The 14,464-nt window shown below is 45.2% G+C and overlaps 1 protein-coding gene across 1 annotated transcript in view; it reads right to left on the bottom strand.

The window, feature by feature from the left end:
• Positions 1–14,464, bottom strand: part of C2H8orf74 (chromosome 2 C8orf74 homolog) — a 29,654-nt gene that overhangs the window by 13,922 nt on the left and 1,268 nt on the right. The window contains 1 exon segment of the mRNA XM_045988014.1: positions 13,796–13,988. Coding sequence (XP_045843970.1) covers positions 13,796–13,988 — 193 coding nt within the window.

The following is a 14,464-nucleotide window of genomic DNA, read 5'->3' as shown; positions in this document are numbered from 1 at the left end:
AACATTTCATTTTATGTATGCATTCCATTTTGTTTATCCATTCACATGCTGATGGACATGTAAATCCACATGGATGGGTTGCTTCTGCCTTTTGGCCATTGTGAACAATGCTGCCATGAACATGGGGGGACACATATCTGTTCAAGTCCTTGTTTTCAGTTCTTTGAGTGGGGGGCGGGGTTAGACCCAGAAATGGCATTGCTAGGTCACATGGCAATCTATGTTTAATTTTTTTGAGGAACCTCCCTACTATTCTCCTGCCTAATAGGTGCTTTGCTTTTGTTTTTAAGATAAACCAATAGTCACATTACAGAAAAAACCCTACCCCAACAGCAGGATTAGAAAGACTTTGTTGACCTTGTAACTATTTCCTCATGGTTCACTCTCCTGGGACTCAAAGGGCAAATACAGAGCCATGTATTTTGGAATGTCATGGACTTTTGCCAAAACTCTTCTCTTTGCCACAGGTGGTCCCCCCAACCTCATCTGCTTAGCCTAGGCACCCCCTTCACTGTTCCTCACCCCCCATTCCTCAAGAAGTTGACTTTTTTTCCATTAAAAAGGAAGTTTTTATTTTTTTAAGTTTTTATTTAAATTCTAGTTAGTTAACATACATTGTTATATTAGTTTCGGGTGTGCAATATATTGAATCAACACTTCTATATATCACCCAGTGCTTGGTGCTCTTCACAAGTGCCCTCCTTAATCCCCGTCACCTATTTTACCCAAACCCCAACTACGTCCCCACCGATAACCATCAGTTTGTTTTCTATAGTTAGGAGTCTGTAAAAGAAGTTTGCATGCTTAATGCTAAAGAGCTTTGGCAGGAAGAACAGACTCTGGGGCCAGAAGATCTCAAGGTTAGTGATGGTTCTGCCCTTTACTGTGTGATGATTTGTAAGTTACCTAACCTCTCTGAACTTCAGCTGCCTCATTTTGAAATGGGTACAGAGTACCCACCCATCTGCAATTGCTGTGAACATTAAAGGGATGATCTATGAGGAGAGCTCAGCACGTAAGGAAGGCTTCATCCCCTCACACAGTACCCTGGCAACGTTTGCTGAAGAATGGCTGAGTGAGGGGTGGATTGGACTGATTCAGGGAGGAGGCTTTGGAGGACAAACAGAAGTCTTCAGGCAGAAGGCTCAAAGCAACCCATTTCAATTCAGCAGCAGGAGAAACATTCTAGAAGCAAGAGCTTTATTAAAGGAGCAGTCTAGACTTGAGGAGTGAGGAGGTTTTTGGCTGGTGAGAGGATTCTTGAATAACATGTGTGTGGTGGTGTTGGTGCGGCTTAAGTCAGGTGATCTCTTGGGTTCCTTTTTGATTGAGCTGACAGTCTTCCACAGCCACATCTAAGGGCACTGTAGGCCAAGCCCTGCAGCTGTCTCAAGTTTAGTGAAGGGAATCCTGACTTCGAATCTTCATCATCATCCTTGTTGTCATCATCCTTGAGTTGAAAATGACTAAGTAATCCCATGGTCTCAGGGACACGGAACTGTACCTAGACTAAAAACAGGCTATTCCATCTCCGGGCCTTGTCCCCGCTGATGTCCAGCTGACTAGGGAAGGACATGGGAAGTTAGAGGTAGAGCATGAGGCCACTCCAAAGGGCCAGAGGTCAGGTTTGAGGGCACCCGTACCACCCGCCCACACACAGGTGGCACATATGGGCCAGGACACATTAGCCAAAGGACACGGCTCCTCTTCTCAGCTGGGCCTGCACCACCCACCACCTTGGAGCCATCCTACTGGGGGGCAGGTTCCCAGGCACATGCTGTAACTCCAGGTGACCCAGTTAGGAGCCCCACCCCCAGGTGTTCCACACCTTGTTCTTCCAGGTGCTCAGCTCTTCCTGCATGCTAGCAGTCTCATTCCACTTACCATGGGGTGCTCTCCCAGGTTTCATGCCTGTTAGACTCTCATGTAGCCCATGTACAGAGACCTTTGGTCAAGATGGAAGGTCACATGGCAGGACATGTGCTCCACTGTCAGACGGACCTGGATTCAAATCCCAACTCCATCTACTGGAGGTGTGACCTGCGCCAAGTTATTTCGACTCTTCGGGCCTCAATTCCTCATCATTAAAATAATGTCTGTGATGCAAGATCACAGTGAGGATTATAGATGTTACATGGGAAAATACCAGGATCATAGAGTCCTCACTGTTCTTCCCTCTGAGGGGTGTATGTCCCTCAGGGAAGGCTGGGGGAGGTTTCTATGGCACAGTCTTGATTTCTGGCCTAACAGTCTCACCTAGAGAGCTGTGACCTTCGTGTATGGGCTGAATTAACATCGTGTCCCCCATAATTCATATGTTGAAATCCTAACCCCTGTGCCTCTAGACTGGATCGTACTTGGAAATAGAATCTTTGAAAGAGATAATTCAGGTAAATGAGGTCATGTGAATAGCCGTAATTCAATATGACCAGTGTCCTTGTGAAAATAGATTAGGATACACGTACACACACAGGAAAGGTCATGTGATACGCACAGGGAGAAGGTGGCCATCTAAAAGCCAAGGAGAGAGGCCTCAGAAGAAACCAACCCTGCTGATACCTTGATCTCGGCTTCCTGCCTCCAGCACTGGGAGACAATAAATGTCTGTTGTTGAAACCTCCCAGTCTGTGGTACTTTGTTCTAACAGCCCCAGCAGACTGACAGACTCATGGAGGTAGCTCTGGAAGGGCAGTTGCCCATTTGTCCCAAGAAATGCTCTCTCAAGATTTCAATCAATGGTCTTTGTGGAAGCTTCCACTCTCCAGCAACAAAGAAGTTGTCACCAAAGGCCCCTCCTCCGGGTCTAATGGGAGAGACATGGGGTTCAGGCCACCCTGGAGAAGGCTGCTGGACAAGCTACTTTCCAAGACAAGTGAAAGTGCATTTTTTCTCAGCTTGTGCTAGTCCTGAATCACTGGAGGCTCCCCGACACAGGGTGGGGTACTCAGGGGGCTGGTGGTGCAGACCCTGGGCAAGGCTATGAGTGTTCTGGTAGGAAGTGCTTGCATAGGTTACCTTGGGGGAAGTAATGCCTCCTGTTAGCCCCAGGTTTCTGGAGACCGGTGGTATGGCTGCCTTCAATCCTATGTCTGCCAAGATGACATTTCCTGGAGAATCAAGAGTGGCCATGGATGGAACTACCAATAGGGAGCTATGACTGATTGAGCACTGCCTATCTCATGCCTCCACCAACCGATCATCAAGGTCCACTTCCTCAAAGCCCCAGGAAATGGGGCCAAACCAGAAGGAAAGAGGTTTTTCTAGCCCAGATGTGTAGGGAAAGCATCAGAAGGTGAAGTCTGAGGCAAGATAGGTTGTTCCCCTCACCCCTCACCTGCTGCAATGTGTCAGTCAAAGATAGGATGTATGGGCCTTCTGGGTATTCCAAATCTCTGCCACTCCCAGTTGCAAAGTTGGAGACCTCAAGGGTTCCCATATGCCCCAACACCTCTCTCTTCTCCTTTCCCAGAGCAAAATCTGCCCACTTCCTGTGATTTCTTCCCATTAAGACAGAGCAGCAGCTTGTTGTTTCTCTGTGCTGGGCCCAGTAACTTTCCTCCAGGCCCATGGAGACAGCAGGATGGGATCTGCCCAGGGCTTCCTGTAGGCTGGCAGTGGAGGTGATGTCGACAGGACTCTCTCTTTTGGCCTGGGGTTGAGATTGGAGCATCCTGGTGAGACATTTGCCAGGACAGAATCAGCTTGTGCTTTTGAATAAAGGGCAGTTCTTTCTGTCCTGGTAGCAAGGCCCGAATGGGCCAGGACCTGTCAAAGCTTTGAATCACTGTTGTACAAACCTGAGCTTCCTTAAATACTATCAGCCAGATTTGTTATCTAGTATGCAAACAGAATTCAACCATCCTTAGCCTCAGATTAACAACAACAACAACAACAACAACAACAAGAAATCCCTGAGAAGTTCCCTTCTGAGAAGAGTGACAGTCTCCTGTGGACATAGTCGAAACAGAAGCTTGCATGTGAGCTGGCCAGCCAGGAGGACCCTACAGTCTGCATCCTGCACCTCTCTATCTGTGATGGGTGGGACGCGGATCCCTGAGCAGGCGCAGGGTAGGATGTGAGATGGGAAGCACTACAACTCTTTCAGGACCTGACCTGCTGTCTTGACAGCTCTTCCTGCCCCTTGTTGCCTGGATCCCCTTACAAGGGTAGTGAACAGATGCCTTCCCCCTTAGGCTTTTGGGCAGTGGCACTTCTTCACATGTGTGCCCAAGGGCAGGTCATGGCTGTGGGGTGGCTCCATTAGGCACTGGGCTTGAGGTTGTCTGGACCTCCATTCTGCTGGCCTGTGATTGGAATACATCTGCAGTCCTGCCTGCAAGGTGAGGGGAAGACAAAAAATTTCGCAGACAGTAAGCCCTCTGAGGAACGTCAAACAGCAGCTTCTATTCCTGGACAGACAGCACCTTCCGTTCATCCCATCTCCTGTCCGTGTGTCATGGGCACATGGGAGTTAACATTTATTGAGCATTTACTATGTGTCTGTCACTGTGCTATACATTTAGCAGGCCCTGTCTCATTTAATCCTCCCAACTACACTAGGAGTTGGAACTATTATGACCCTCATTTTAGAGCCAAGGAAATGAAGGTACAGACAGATACAGTAACATTTTCAAGGTTACACAGTAATAAGTAGTGGAGGTGGGATTTCAACCCAAATCTTCTGACTGCAGAGTTTCGTGCTAATCCCCCTGCTATGCTGACTCTGACATCACCTGGACATGCAACGCTCAAGGCAGTCACCCTGGACAAGTCAAGCACTCTAACCTCCTCCCTGCCTACAGGAAATATCATCTCCAGGGGAACCAATAGTTAATTAATTTTCTTCACGTAGCACCTACTGTGTGCCACATGCTGCATTTGGCATGGGGGCACAGATAGAGGGAGAAAAGTGAAGTGGGTATAGACCCCTCTCCAGGGTCTCCAGCCTCCTCAGGGTCTAGCCTTTCTTGCTGTCTGACCATGGCTCTTTGGGGGAAGAGTTTAGATCTGAATAGATAAGGAAGGAGGATACCTCCATGGACACAGGGTTTGAGCAGAATGAATGAGGCAGCCACTGCTGGCGGCAGTGGCGGGATGCTTGCATCCATGTGCGTGCCCAGAGAGGATACAGCTGCAGAAATCCAGTTATGAAGCGTTGAGGACCTTGGGAAGGTGTGGCCGTGGCTACGAGAGAGGGGGCCAAACTTGGGCCTGATGTGGCAGGGTCCAAGACTGGCTCTGGGTGGCAAAGTCTGGGGACCTGGAGGGTGAGGAGATGGAATAGGGTGTGGGAGTGTGAGAAGGCCCTGGGCTCTAAGATCAGCACAGGGGGCATCTCAGAGGTGGTGCACAGGGCCTCGGGAGGGGCAGGGGGAACAGAGAAAACATTTGGAAACACCCTCCAGCAGACGGGGCTGATGTCGTGTGCCCCTTTGTCCACTTGGACAAAGTGGCCCCCACTGGGATTGTGTCCTGGATTAGGAGGGGAATCTACCCAGAGCTGGTAAGCACAGGAAGGAGCAAATGGTACATGGACCAACTCCTTAAAGAATGTGGTCTAGACCTGGGTAGTGTGGCTCAAACAACACCAGGCGGGAGAGAAAGAACAGATTAAGGTCGGGTCGGGAATTGGGTTGAGTGGGAACAGAGCTAAGTAAGCAAAGACAGGGGTTTTGGGAACAAAGCCAAGAGGAGCAAACCAGGTTCCTCCAATGAACAGTGCTATAGGGTTTCTTCCTGCTGCAGTGGTAAGACCTACACTTCTGGATGGACAACAGACCCAATGGGAGTGCCTGAAATCCCTGAGGAATGGGTATTATAATAATAATGGCTAACCAACTGCACATTCACAGGGCTTCCTTGTACCAATCACTGTTCCAAGTGCTTTACATAAATGAACTCATCTAATCCTTGCAATGATCCCATGAAGTTGGTGAGATTCCTGTCCTCCTCTTGTCCTTACAGTCATCTGAAGCAGAGAGAGATTAAGTGATCCTCACAGGGTCACACAGCAAGGAAATGGCAGAACCAGGACTTGAACCAGGGCACCAGGAATGTTGAGGACCAGTCCAGCTTGAGACTGGTGTTGACTGTAAAGTGAGGAGGACACTCCCACGGAAGAAGGAGGCTTCAGCTGAAATTCTATCCCCTATCTCAGGAGAACCGATGAACTTGTTCATGCTCTTTCAAGTGTCCCTGTACTGGATTTCTGAGAAGCAGTGTGGGTGTGGCATGGAGATCATCTGGGCCAGGCTGACCATCCTCAGGAGCAACAGGCATCATCCTGAATGGCACCATGGGGGACCCAAGGTGAGCAGGACCTAGCTCAGGATACCTGGTTCTAGAGTGGCTCCGTATCCATGGGTGCTACCACCGCAACCCACTGTCACTCCCTGCAATTCACAGCCAGCCGGTGGTATTACTCTCAAGAGTCAGCTCAAACGAGTCTGTTACCTGGGAGCGGAGCTGGGAACAGTCTTGCCTGCCTCTTTCTCGCCTCCCCACTTCCCAAACAAGTCTGTCAGTTTCCTTTACCTCCTTGGACTGCCTCTGGCTGAAGTGCCAGCCCCTTTGCTCTCAGCCCATTGTCCTGTCCCACTCTGTGTGATGCAGAGTCAGCTGCGTTAGTGCTGGCGGCTGAGGAGAAAGGGCCTCGGATGATCTCTGCTGCCCTCGGGAGGAAGCTGATGCTGCTTCTGAACCTGTGGAGGCTGATCTGTCCTGGGTGCTGCATTGAAGTGCATGCAGCCACTTCTGATCATGCCGTCTCTGAACCACATCACTCTCTCAGGTCTTCTGCCTTTGTCCCTATGGTCCCCTCCTAAGAAAAATGGCTAGCTCTCACTGAGTCCTTATTAGGCACCAAATTCATGTTATGAGCTTTATGTATATAACCTCATTTAATCCTTAAAACAATCCCAGGAAGTAGGTATTCTTGCTTTTCCCATTTTCTGGATGTGTAACCAGAGGCATGGAGGTGATGTGACTTGCCAAGGACCATATATCCAGTAAGGGACTGACATAAGATTGGAATGTTCCCTTTGGGTGCTGAGCCTTCTGATGGATTCTGTTTTCAGTGAGTCAAATTTCAGGCATGAGGGGCCCACCCAAGAGCTTGTTCCTATTCTGTGTTTGTACCAACCATGTTTCTCAAATTTGGGGATGATTTAAAGGTAAGAGGAAGACCTCATAAGCTGGAGAGCCCAGGATCAAGATTTAGAAGATGTCAGGAGGAAGGAAAGATGGCCAACACTGACAAGATGGAATCAGCGGAAATAATTGGGAAGTCTTGCATGTATAATCAAAATTTCCATTACACAAGGGCAGGATTGGAAAAGTGGATCCCATGTGGGACTGCCTGCCCAATATAAATCAATGTGACTTTGATGTTGATTAAGTAAACTTACCCATAGGCTATATAAACAGGAGCATCATCACCAGGACAGAGGAGGTGATAAAATCCCTAATCACTTCACTGATCAAATTGCAGGCTGTTTTGTGTTTGGATTTGGATGACATATTTTAAGAACAATATTGGCAATCACAAGTATACCCCGAGAAGGACAGAAAGGAAGATGACAGTGGTGGGGAGGTAGGGGGAAAGGGTCTATGGAAATGATTTCATATTAAGAAAGACAAAAGTAACTGGGGATTTCTGGTCTAAATATAAAGACATGATAGTCACATTTTATAAAGCAAACGAATTATCTGCAGGTCCTGCATTCTGGTTCTAGAGGACAGACTTTGATCATTTGAGAAAAAGGTGCAGAAGACAGATGTAGCTAGATATAAACAGGAACTTCCAAATAAGAGGAGTGGTTGTACAACGGAATGAATTGTTTCAAAAGGAGGGAGCACCCAATAGCTTGGAGGGTGTCGGCAGAGGCTGGAAGAACCTTGCTGGCTGGTTGAAGGGGCTCCCTGCAGTAGAGGGAATTAAGTTTCTGGATCACCAACTGTCCTTCCAACTGCACGGTTTTAGAAATCCACAAGGCATAGCTAGGCTGTGCTGGCAAGTTATGCGATAACCAGAAATGCTGAAAGCACCAGTATGAGCTAATCTCCCAAGTCTGAGGCTGGGTTTGCATCATCATTGACTGCCTTTCACAGACTCAGCTTGTGGAAGTCTCTGATGGAAACTTGAAAGAGCCCGTGTTCCCACCTGCTTGGGGCTGACATTCTTCTTCCTGCTTGTCAGTGTTTGTTCTGGCCATGAGCCACTACAGAGCTCAGTCATCAGGCTTGAACTCTGATACCTGTGCATTGCTGTGAGCAACAGGGAATAGGACCAAGAGGGACGCCAGGAAGGCTGTAGGGATGAGGGCTGAGTGGGGGGTTGGGTGGGATACAGTTACCAAGGATCTCTAAAGCCAGCCCAGAAGCATTGCCATGTCTGGCTTAAGCCTTCAGACCGGGATCACTGGTTTGGAGGAGAGAAGTGGAAGGAAGGGTACATGAGCAGTTTAAGAAATAAAAAGAGTCTAATCCACATGCATATAAAATGCGTGATTCAGTGCCAGCCCCTAAATAGCTTGAAATGGAGGATTGATGGGATTTTATTTGTATCTGAACAAAATCACCATGCTGTTCAGTGAAAAGATGCAGTACAAGATTTGAAAGCTGTGGGTTGGCCAAGAGATGGAGGTGGGTTAGAAATGGTGGTGGACAAGGAGCTGGTGAAAAGTAGTAAGATTAAGGAGGGACATCGAGTTACTGTTGCTGGGACTGGTGCGTGAACTCTGGGCACATAAAGGATGGGGATATCATGTATGAGGGACAGGGCGTCGTGTGTCCTATTTGCTTGGCAGCGGTTGGAGGCCTTGGACAGAAGTCTAGAAGAGGACCTCAAATATGCCACATGTTAAAAAATATTATACTGAGGGGCGCCTGGGTGGCTCAGTGGGTTAAAGCCTCTGCCTTCGGCTCAGGTCATGATCTCAGGTTCCTGGGATAAAGCCCCGCATAGGGCTCTCTGCTCGGCAGGGAGCCTGCTTTCCCCTCTCTCTCTGCCTGCCTCTTTGCCTACATATGATCTCTCTTTCTCTGTCAAATAAATAAATAAAATCTTTAAAAAAATATTATACTGAAGAAAATGTCAAAATAAAGAAATACAGAAAAGTTTCAAAAAGAGTATATAATCAAGGCAGTATGGTATCGGCAAAAGAATAGACAAATAGACGAACAAGGCAGACACAAGAGAGAGCCCAGAAACAGACCCACACAAATATATGTGACTGATATTTAACAGAGGAGCAAAGGCAATATAATGGAGCCAAGATAATCTTTTCAACAAATAGTGCTGGAACAGCTGGACATCCGCATGTATAAAAATGGAATCTAGATACGGATCTCATACATTTCCCAATAATTAACTCAAAATGGATCACAGGTCTAAATCTACAATATAATACTATTAAATCTCTAGAAAATAACATCTATAAAAAACGTAGATGATCTTGGGTTTGGTGATGACTTCTGTAGGTACAACACAAAGACATAGTCTATGAAAGAAGAGCTGGTAATTTCGACTTCTTTAAAATTTAAAATTTCTGCAAAAGACATTGTCAAGAATAATAAGACAAGCCACAGGCTGGGAGAAAATATTTGCAAAAGACGTACCTGATAAAGGACTGTTATCTAACACAGACCAAGAACTTTAGAAATTCAACAAAAATAAAACACCCTGCTTGAAAAATGGGTAAAAAACTTAATAGACACTTCATCAAAGAAGTTATATATAGATCTGTCTATCTAGCTAGATGGCAAACAAGCATATGAAAAGGTGATCATTATTATATGTCTTCAGGAAAATGCAAGATATCACTACACAGTTATTAGAATGGCCGAAGTTGAGAAAACGGACACTACCAAATACTGGTAAGGATGTGGGGCAGTAGGAAATTTCATTCATTGCTGGTGGGAATGCAAAATGGCATAGCTACTCTGGAAGACAGTTTGGCAGTCTCCAGCAAGACTAAACACATTCCTACCTTACAATCAAGCGGTCTCATTCCTTGTTATTTACCCAAAGGAGTTGAAAACTTATGTCTACATAAAAACCTGCACACAGATATTTATTGCAGCTCTAAATTGCCAAAATCTGTGAGCACCCAAGAAGTCCTTCAGTAGACTGAATGGATGCATAAACCCGGGTGCATCCAGACAATGGAATATTATTCAATCCTAAGAAGAAATGAGCTATCAAACCATGTAAAGACATCAAGGATACTTAAATGTATGTTACTAAGTGAAAGAAGGCAATATGAAAAGACTATGACTTTTAACTACCTGACATTCTGGAAAAGGCAAGAGTATGGAGATGGTAAAAAACCATGGTTGCCAGGGATTTGCGGAGAAGGAGGAATGAATAGATGGACCACAGAAGATTTCTAGGGCAATGAAATTATTCTGTGTGATACTTTCATGGTGAATACATGTCATTATACATTAACTGAAATCTATAGAATGCACAAAACCAAGAATGAACCCTAATATAAACTATGAACTTTGGGTGATAATTATGTGTCAAGGTAGATTCATCAGTTGTAATAAATGTTCCACTCTGATGGGGTACATTGATAGTGGGGGAGGCTGTGCATATGTGGGACAGGGTTTCTGTGGGAAATCTCTATACTTTCTGCTCTATTTTGCTGTGAGCCCAAGCTGTGCTAAGAAATAGTCTACTAAAAAATAGCATAACTGAAGCCATAAAGCTTCTGCAGGAAAACAGGAAGAAACCTCCTTGATATGGGTCATGACCATAATTTTTTTTAATATAAGGTATAAGCAACAAAAGCAAAAATAAACAAGTGGGTCTACATCAGAGTAAAAAGCTTCTGCACAGAGAAAGTAATTATCAAGAAAATGAAAAGGCATCTTATGAAATAGGAGAAAATACTTGCAGAACACATATCTGATAGGTGTTAATACAATGAACTCATACAACTCAATAGCAAAACCCCATATAATCTAATCAAAATGGGCAATGGACCTAAACAGGCATTTTCCCAGAGAAGATATTCAAATGCCCAATAGGTCCATGAAAAGAGAACCTCTATATCACTCATCACCAGGGAAATGCAAATCAAAACCAAAATGAGATACCTCCTCACACATGTTAGAATGCCAGTATCAAAAAGACAAGAAGTTGGTGAGGATGTGGAGAAAAGGGAGCCCTCATGCGCTGTTTGTGGGAATGAAAACTGGTGCAGCTACTGTGGAAAACAGTGTGGAGGTTCCTCAAAAAATTAAAAATAGAACTTCCATATGAACCAGCAATTCCACTTCTGGGCATATATGCAAAGGAAGTGATATTGCTATCTTGGGTGCGGGCACCTCAGTGGCTCAGTCGTTAAGTGTCTGCCTTCGGCTCCCATCATGATCCCAAGATCCTGGGACTGAGCCCCACACTGGGCTCCCCGCTCAGTGGGAAGCCTGATTCTCCTCCTACTCCCCCTGCTTGTGTTCCTGTTCTCACTGTCTCTTTCTGTCAAATAAAAAAAGTAAATAAAGTCCTTAAAAAAAATCACTATCTTGAATTGATATCTGTACCTCCGGAGTTGATTTGATAATGTTGAATTGATAATGTTCCCTCCGGCATTATTCACAACAGCCAAGACATGTAAACAACCTACAGTCCATCAATGGATGAATGGATAAAGAAAATATGACATTTTGGCAGCAGCTCTTCCTGCCCACGGGTCCTGTCCCTATGCTTTAATAAACCAACATTTTGCACCAAAAAAAAGAAAATATGTTATTTTTCAGCCATAAAAATACTACTCAGCTATAAAAAAAGAAAGAAACTCTACCTTGTGCAACAGGTGGATAAACCGAAAGGGTATCAAGACAAATACTGTATGATCTCGCAAGCGGAATTAAAAAAACAAAAACTGAACTCATGGAAATGAAACAGACTGGTGGTTGCCAGAGGTGGATGAAGGTGTTCAAATAGTACACACTTCCAATTATAAGATAATTAAGCCCTGGGAATTAATGTACAGCATGGTGACTGTAGAAAACATGATTCTGTTGTATATTCGAAAGGTGTTAAGACAGTAGATCTTAAACATTTTCACCACCAGAAAAAAATTGTCACTCTGTGAGGTGATGGATGTTAACTCACCTTACTTGGGTAATCATTTTACAATATGTTCATATGTCACATCATTATGCCACATACCTTAAGTTTATATGATGGTATATGTCAATTATATCTCAATAAAACTGGAAAAACATAGTACAAAGAAATTTTTCCCAAACTACTTAAAGAATAAGCAGCCCACAAAAATGCCCCACCATCAGATTGCTTTCATGTAGGTTACCTAACACAGGGCATTCATAACCACACTCATCAGAATCAGATCTCCCATGACACACCACTATTGCTTAATCTCCAGACCTCATTTGCATCTTCCCCGTTGTCCCCTTTTTACATCCTTTATATCCTTTTCACATCCTTTTTACTCTGATGTAAAGACCCAAACTGAGGCCACGTGTCACGTTTAGTGGCCACATCTTGGTGTCTTTCAGTTTAAAACAGCTCCTCTGTCTTACCTTGGCTCTCAGGACCTTAATATTTTTTTTAAAAAATTTAAAAATTTTTTTATAAACATATAATGTATTATTAGCCCCAGGGATACAAGGACCTTAATATTTTTGAAGCTCACAGGAGAGGGACTTTGTTCAGTGCCACTAATTCAATGTTTCCTTGTGATTAGATCATGTTTTGAGTCCTCCTTAGAACCATCACTGAAGGATGCTAGGTTCTCCTTTTGCATTCTACCAGGTGGAACATGATTCACAATGCATACTTTTACTGATGATGTTGACTGGATCATTTGGTGAAGGAGATGTCTGCCAGGCTCCCTCACATAAAAGTATTCTTTTCTCCTTTATAATCAGCAAGAATGTTGTGGGGAGGAAATATGTAAATATCCCATTTCTCATCAAGCATTCAGCCACTGGTTTTAGCACTTATTAGTGACTCTTGGCTGAGTGTTACAATGATGGTGGCCCAAGAGGGGCTGTTCCAGATATTTGCTTAAAGAATGAATCTGCTGCTCACAGCCCAAGAGATAGATGGGTGTGATCATGTTCCCTTGTGCACTAGAGTCCCAGGGGGAGATGGCTCTTCTAATGAAACGAGGGCAGGGGTGGGAGAGATGCTCCCTCTTTAAACTCACTTGACTGCTTTTACCCCATCCCTGCCAGCAAGCTGATGCCTGTAAAGGATTTCTCTAAGACATTCAGCAAACCTAAACCTGATATGTGGAACAATTCGCTGTCTTTCAGGAATGCAATGGGGAATCAGTGAAGGGTTTTAAACAGAGGAGTCACATGTTTATGTAAGTAAAAGCAAAATGAAACCAAACAAAAGGTATGAATCATGGCCCCTACTCCCTTCCCCAAAATAAACCTGACTCCACTCTGAGCCTACTCTCAGCCAGCTGCCCCAGTGGTATTGATCTGATAATGAGAGTCACACTAAAGTGTAAATGACTGACCAAGAGACAAACACCCTGGCTGCTGTGTGAACAGCTTGGAATAGTGCAAAATTTTCAGCCAGAGAGATGGAGTGAAAAGACCCAGGAAGAACATTCAGTTTGCTTCACTTTCCAGAAACCTAGACAGGAATATTATCTATGAGCATGTGAGGATACTAAATGTCGGAGGAAGAAAGGAAGGGGCTTCCAGTTCCTCAGAAGGTTCCTGAGACTATGGACTTTGGTGGGGGGAGGTTTTGACCCCCATTCCCCAGAAAGCCTTGCCGACTCCTGCTCCAGATGTCCCATACCTTTGGTTTCCTTGAGCAGCTCTTCTGTGAACTTGACCACCTTGGTCACTTCCACCCATGGGAAGCCTTTGCCTACGGCAAAGATGATGCTTTCGTAGAGGGTATCCAGCAGAATGCTTCGGCGGGAGTCTCTCACTTCATCAAACTCCTCCCAGTTCAGCAGTCTCCGTAGGTGCTCCCTACCTTTTGGTTTCTGCAGGGCATGATATGAGGGATGGTGGGTGAGACTGAGGAATCAAGATGCCAACCTCATTGAGCAAACCACTACTGGGGTCTTCAGGGCTCCCCATCATCCTGAAGAGTGACCAGGAATGTGGGTATGCCTGGGCAGAATTATGCTTTCATGTCTGGACAGCTTTCCCTCTCCTTTCTGGGAATGTGTTCTTTTTTCTAACACCTCTCCTTCCTCTGAGAATTCTCGTGCTAGTCACTATAGCTTCCAGGCTTGTATGCCTCCAGCAGGCTTCAAGTCCTGCTTTATGGTCCTTCCTTCCTCTTCCTGAAGACAAGATTTGACTTCCCTCTGTGTCTATTCTCAACTAGCTGCCTCGGAGGTATTGATCTGATAATGAAATTTATGCTAAAGTGTAAATGACTGCAAAGAGGCTTGGTGAGGCTATGCTGTAGGAGAAGGAATATGTCTTTTTTTTTTTTTTTAATTTTCAGAGT

Source organism: Meles meles, chromosome 2 (genome assembly GCF_922984935.1).
Source record: "Meles meles chromosome 2, mMelMel3.1 paternal haplotype, whole genome shotgun sequence".
Lineage (NCBI taxonomy): Eukaryota > Metazoa > Chordata > Mammalia > Carnivora > Mustelidae > Meles > Meles meles.
The sequence above is the reverse complement of the archived record's forward strand: the minus strand, read 5'-3'. Positions and strand labels throughout refer to the sequence as shown.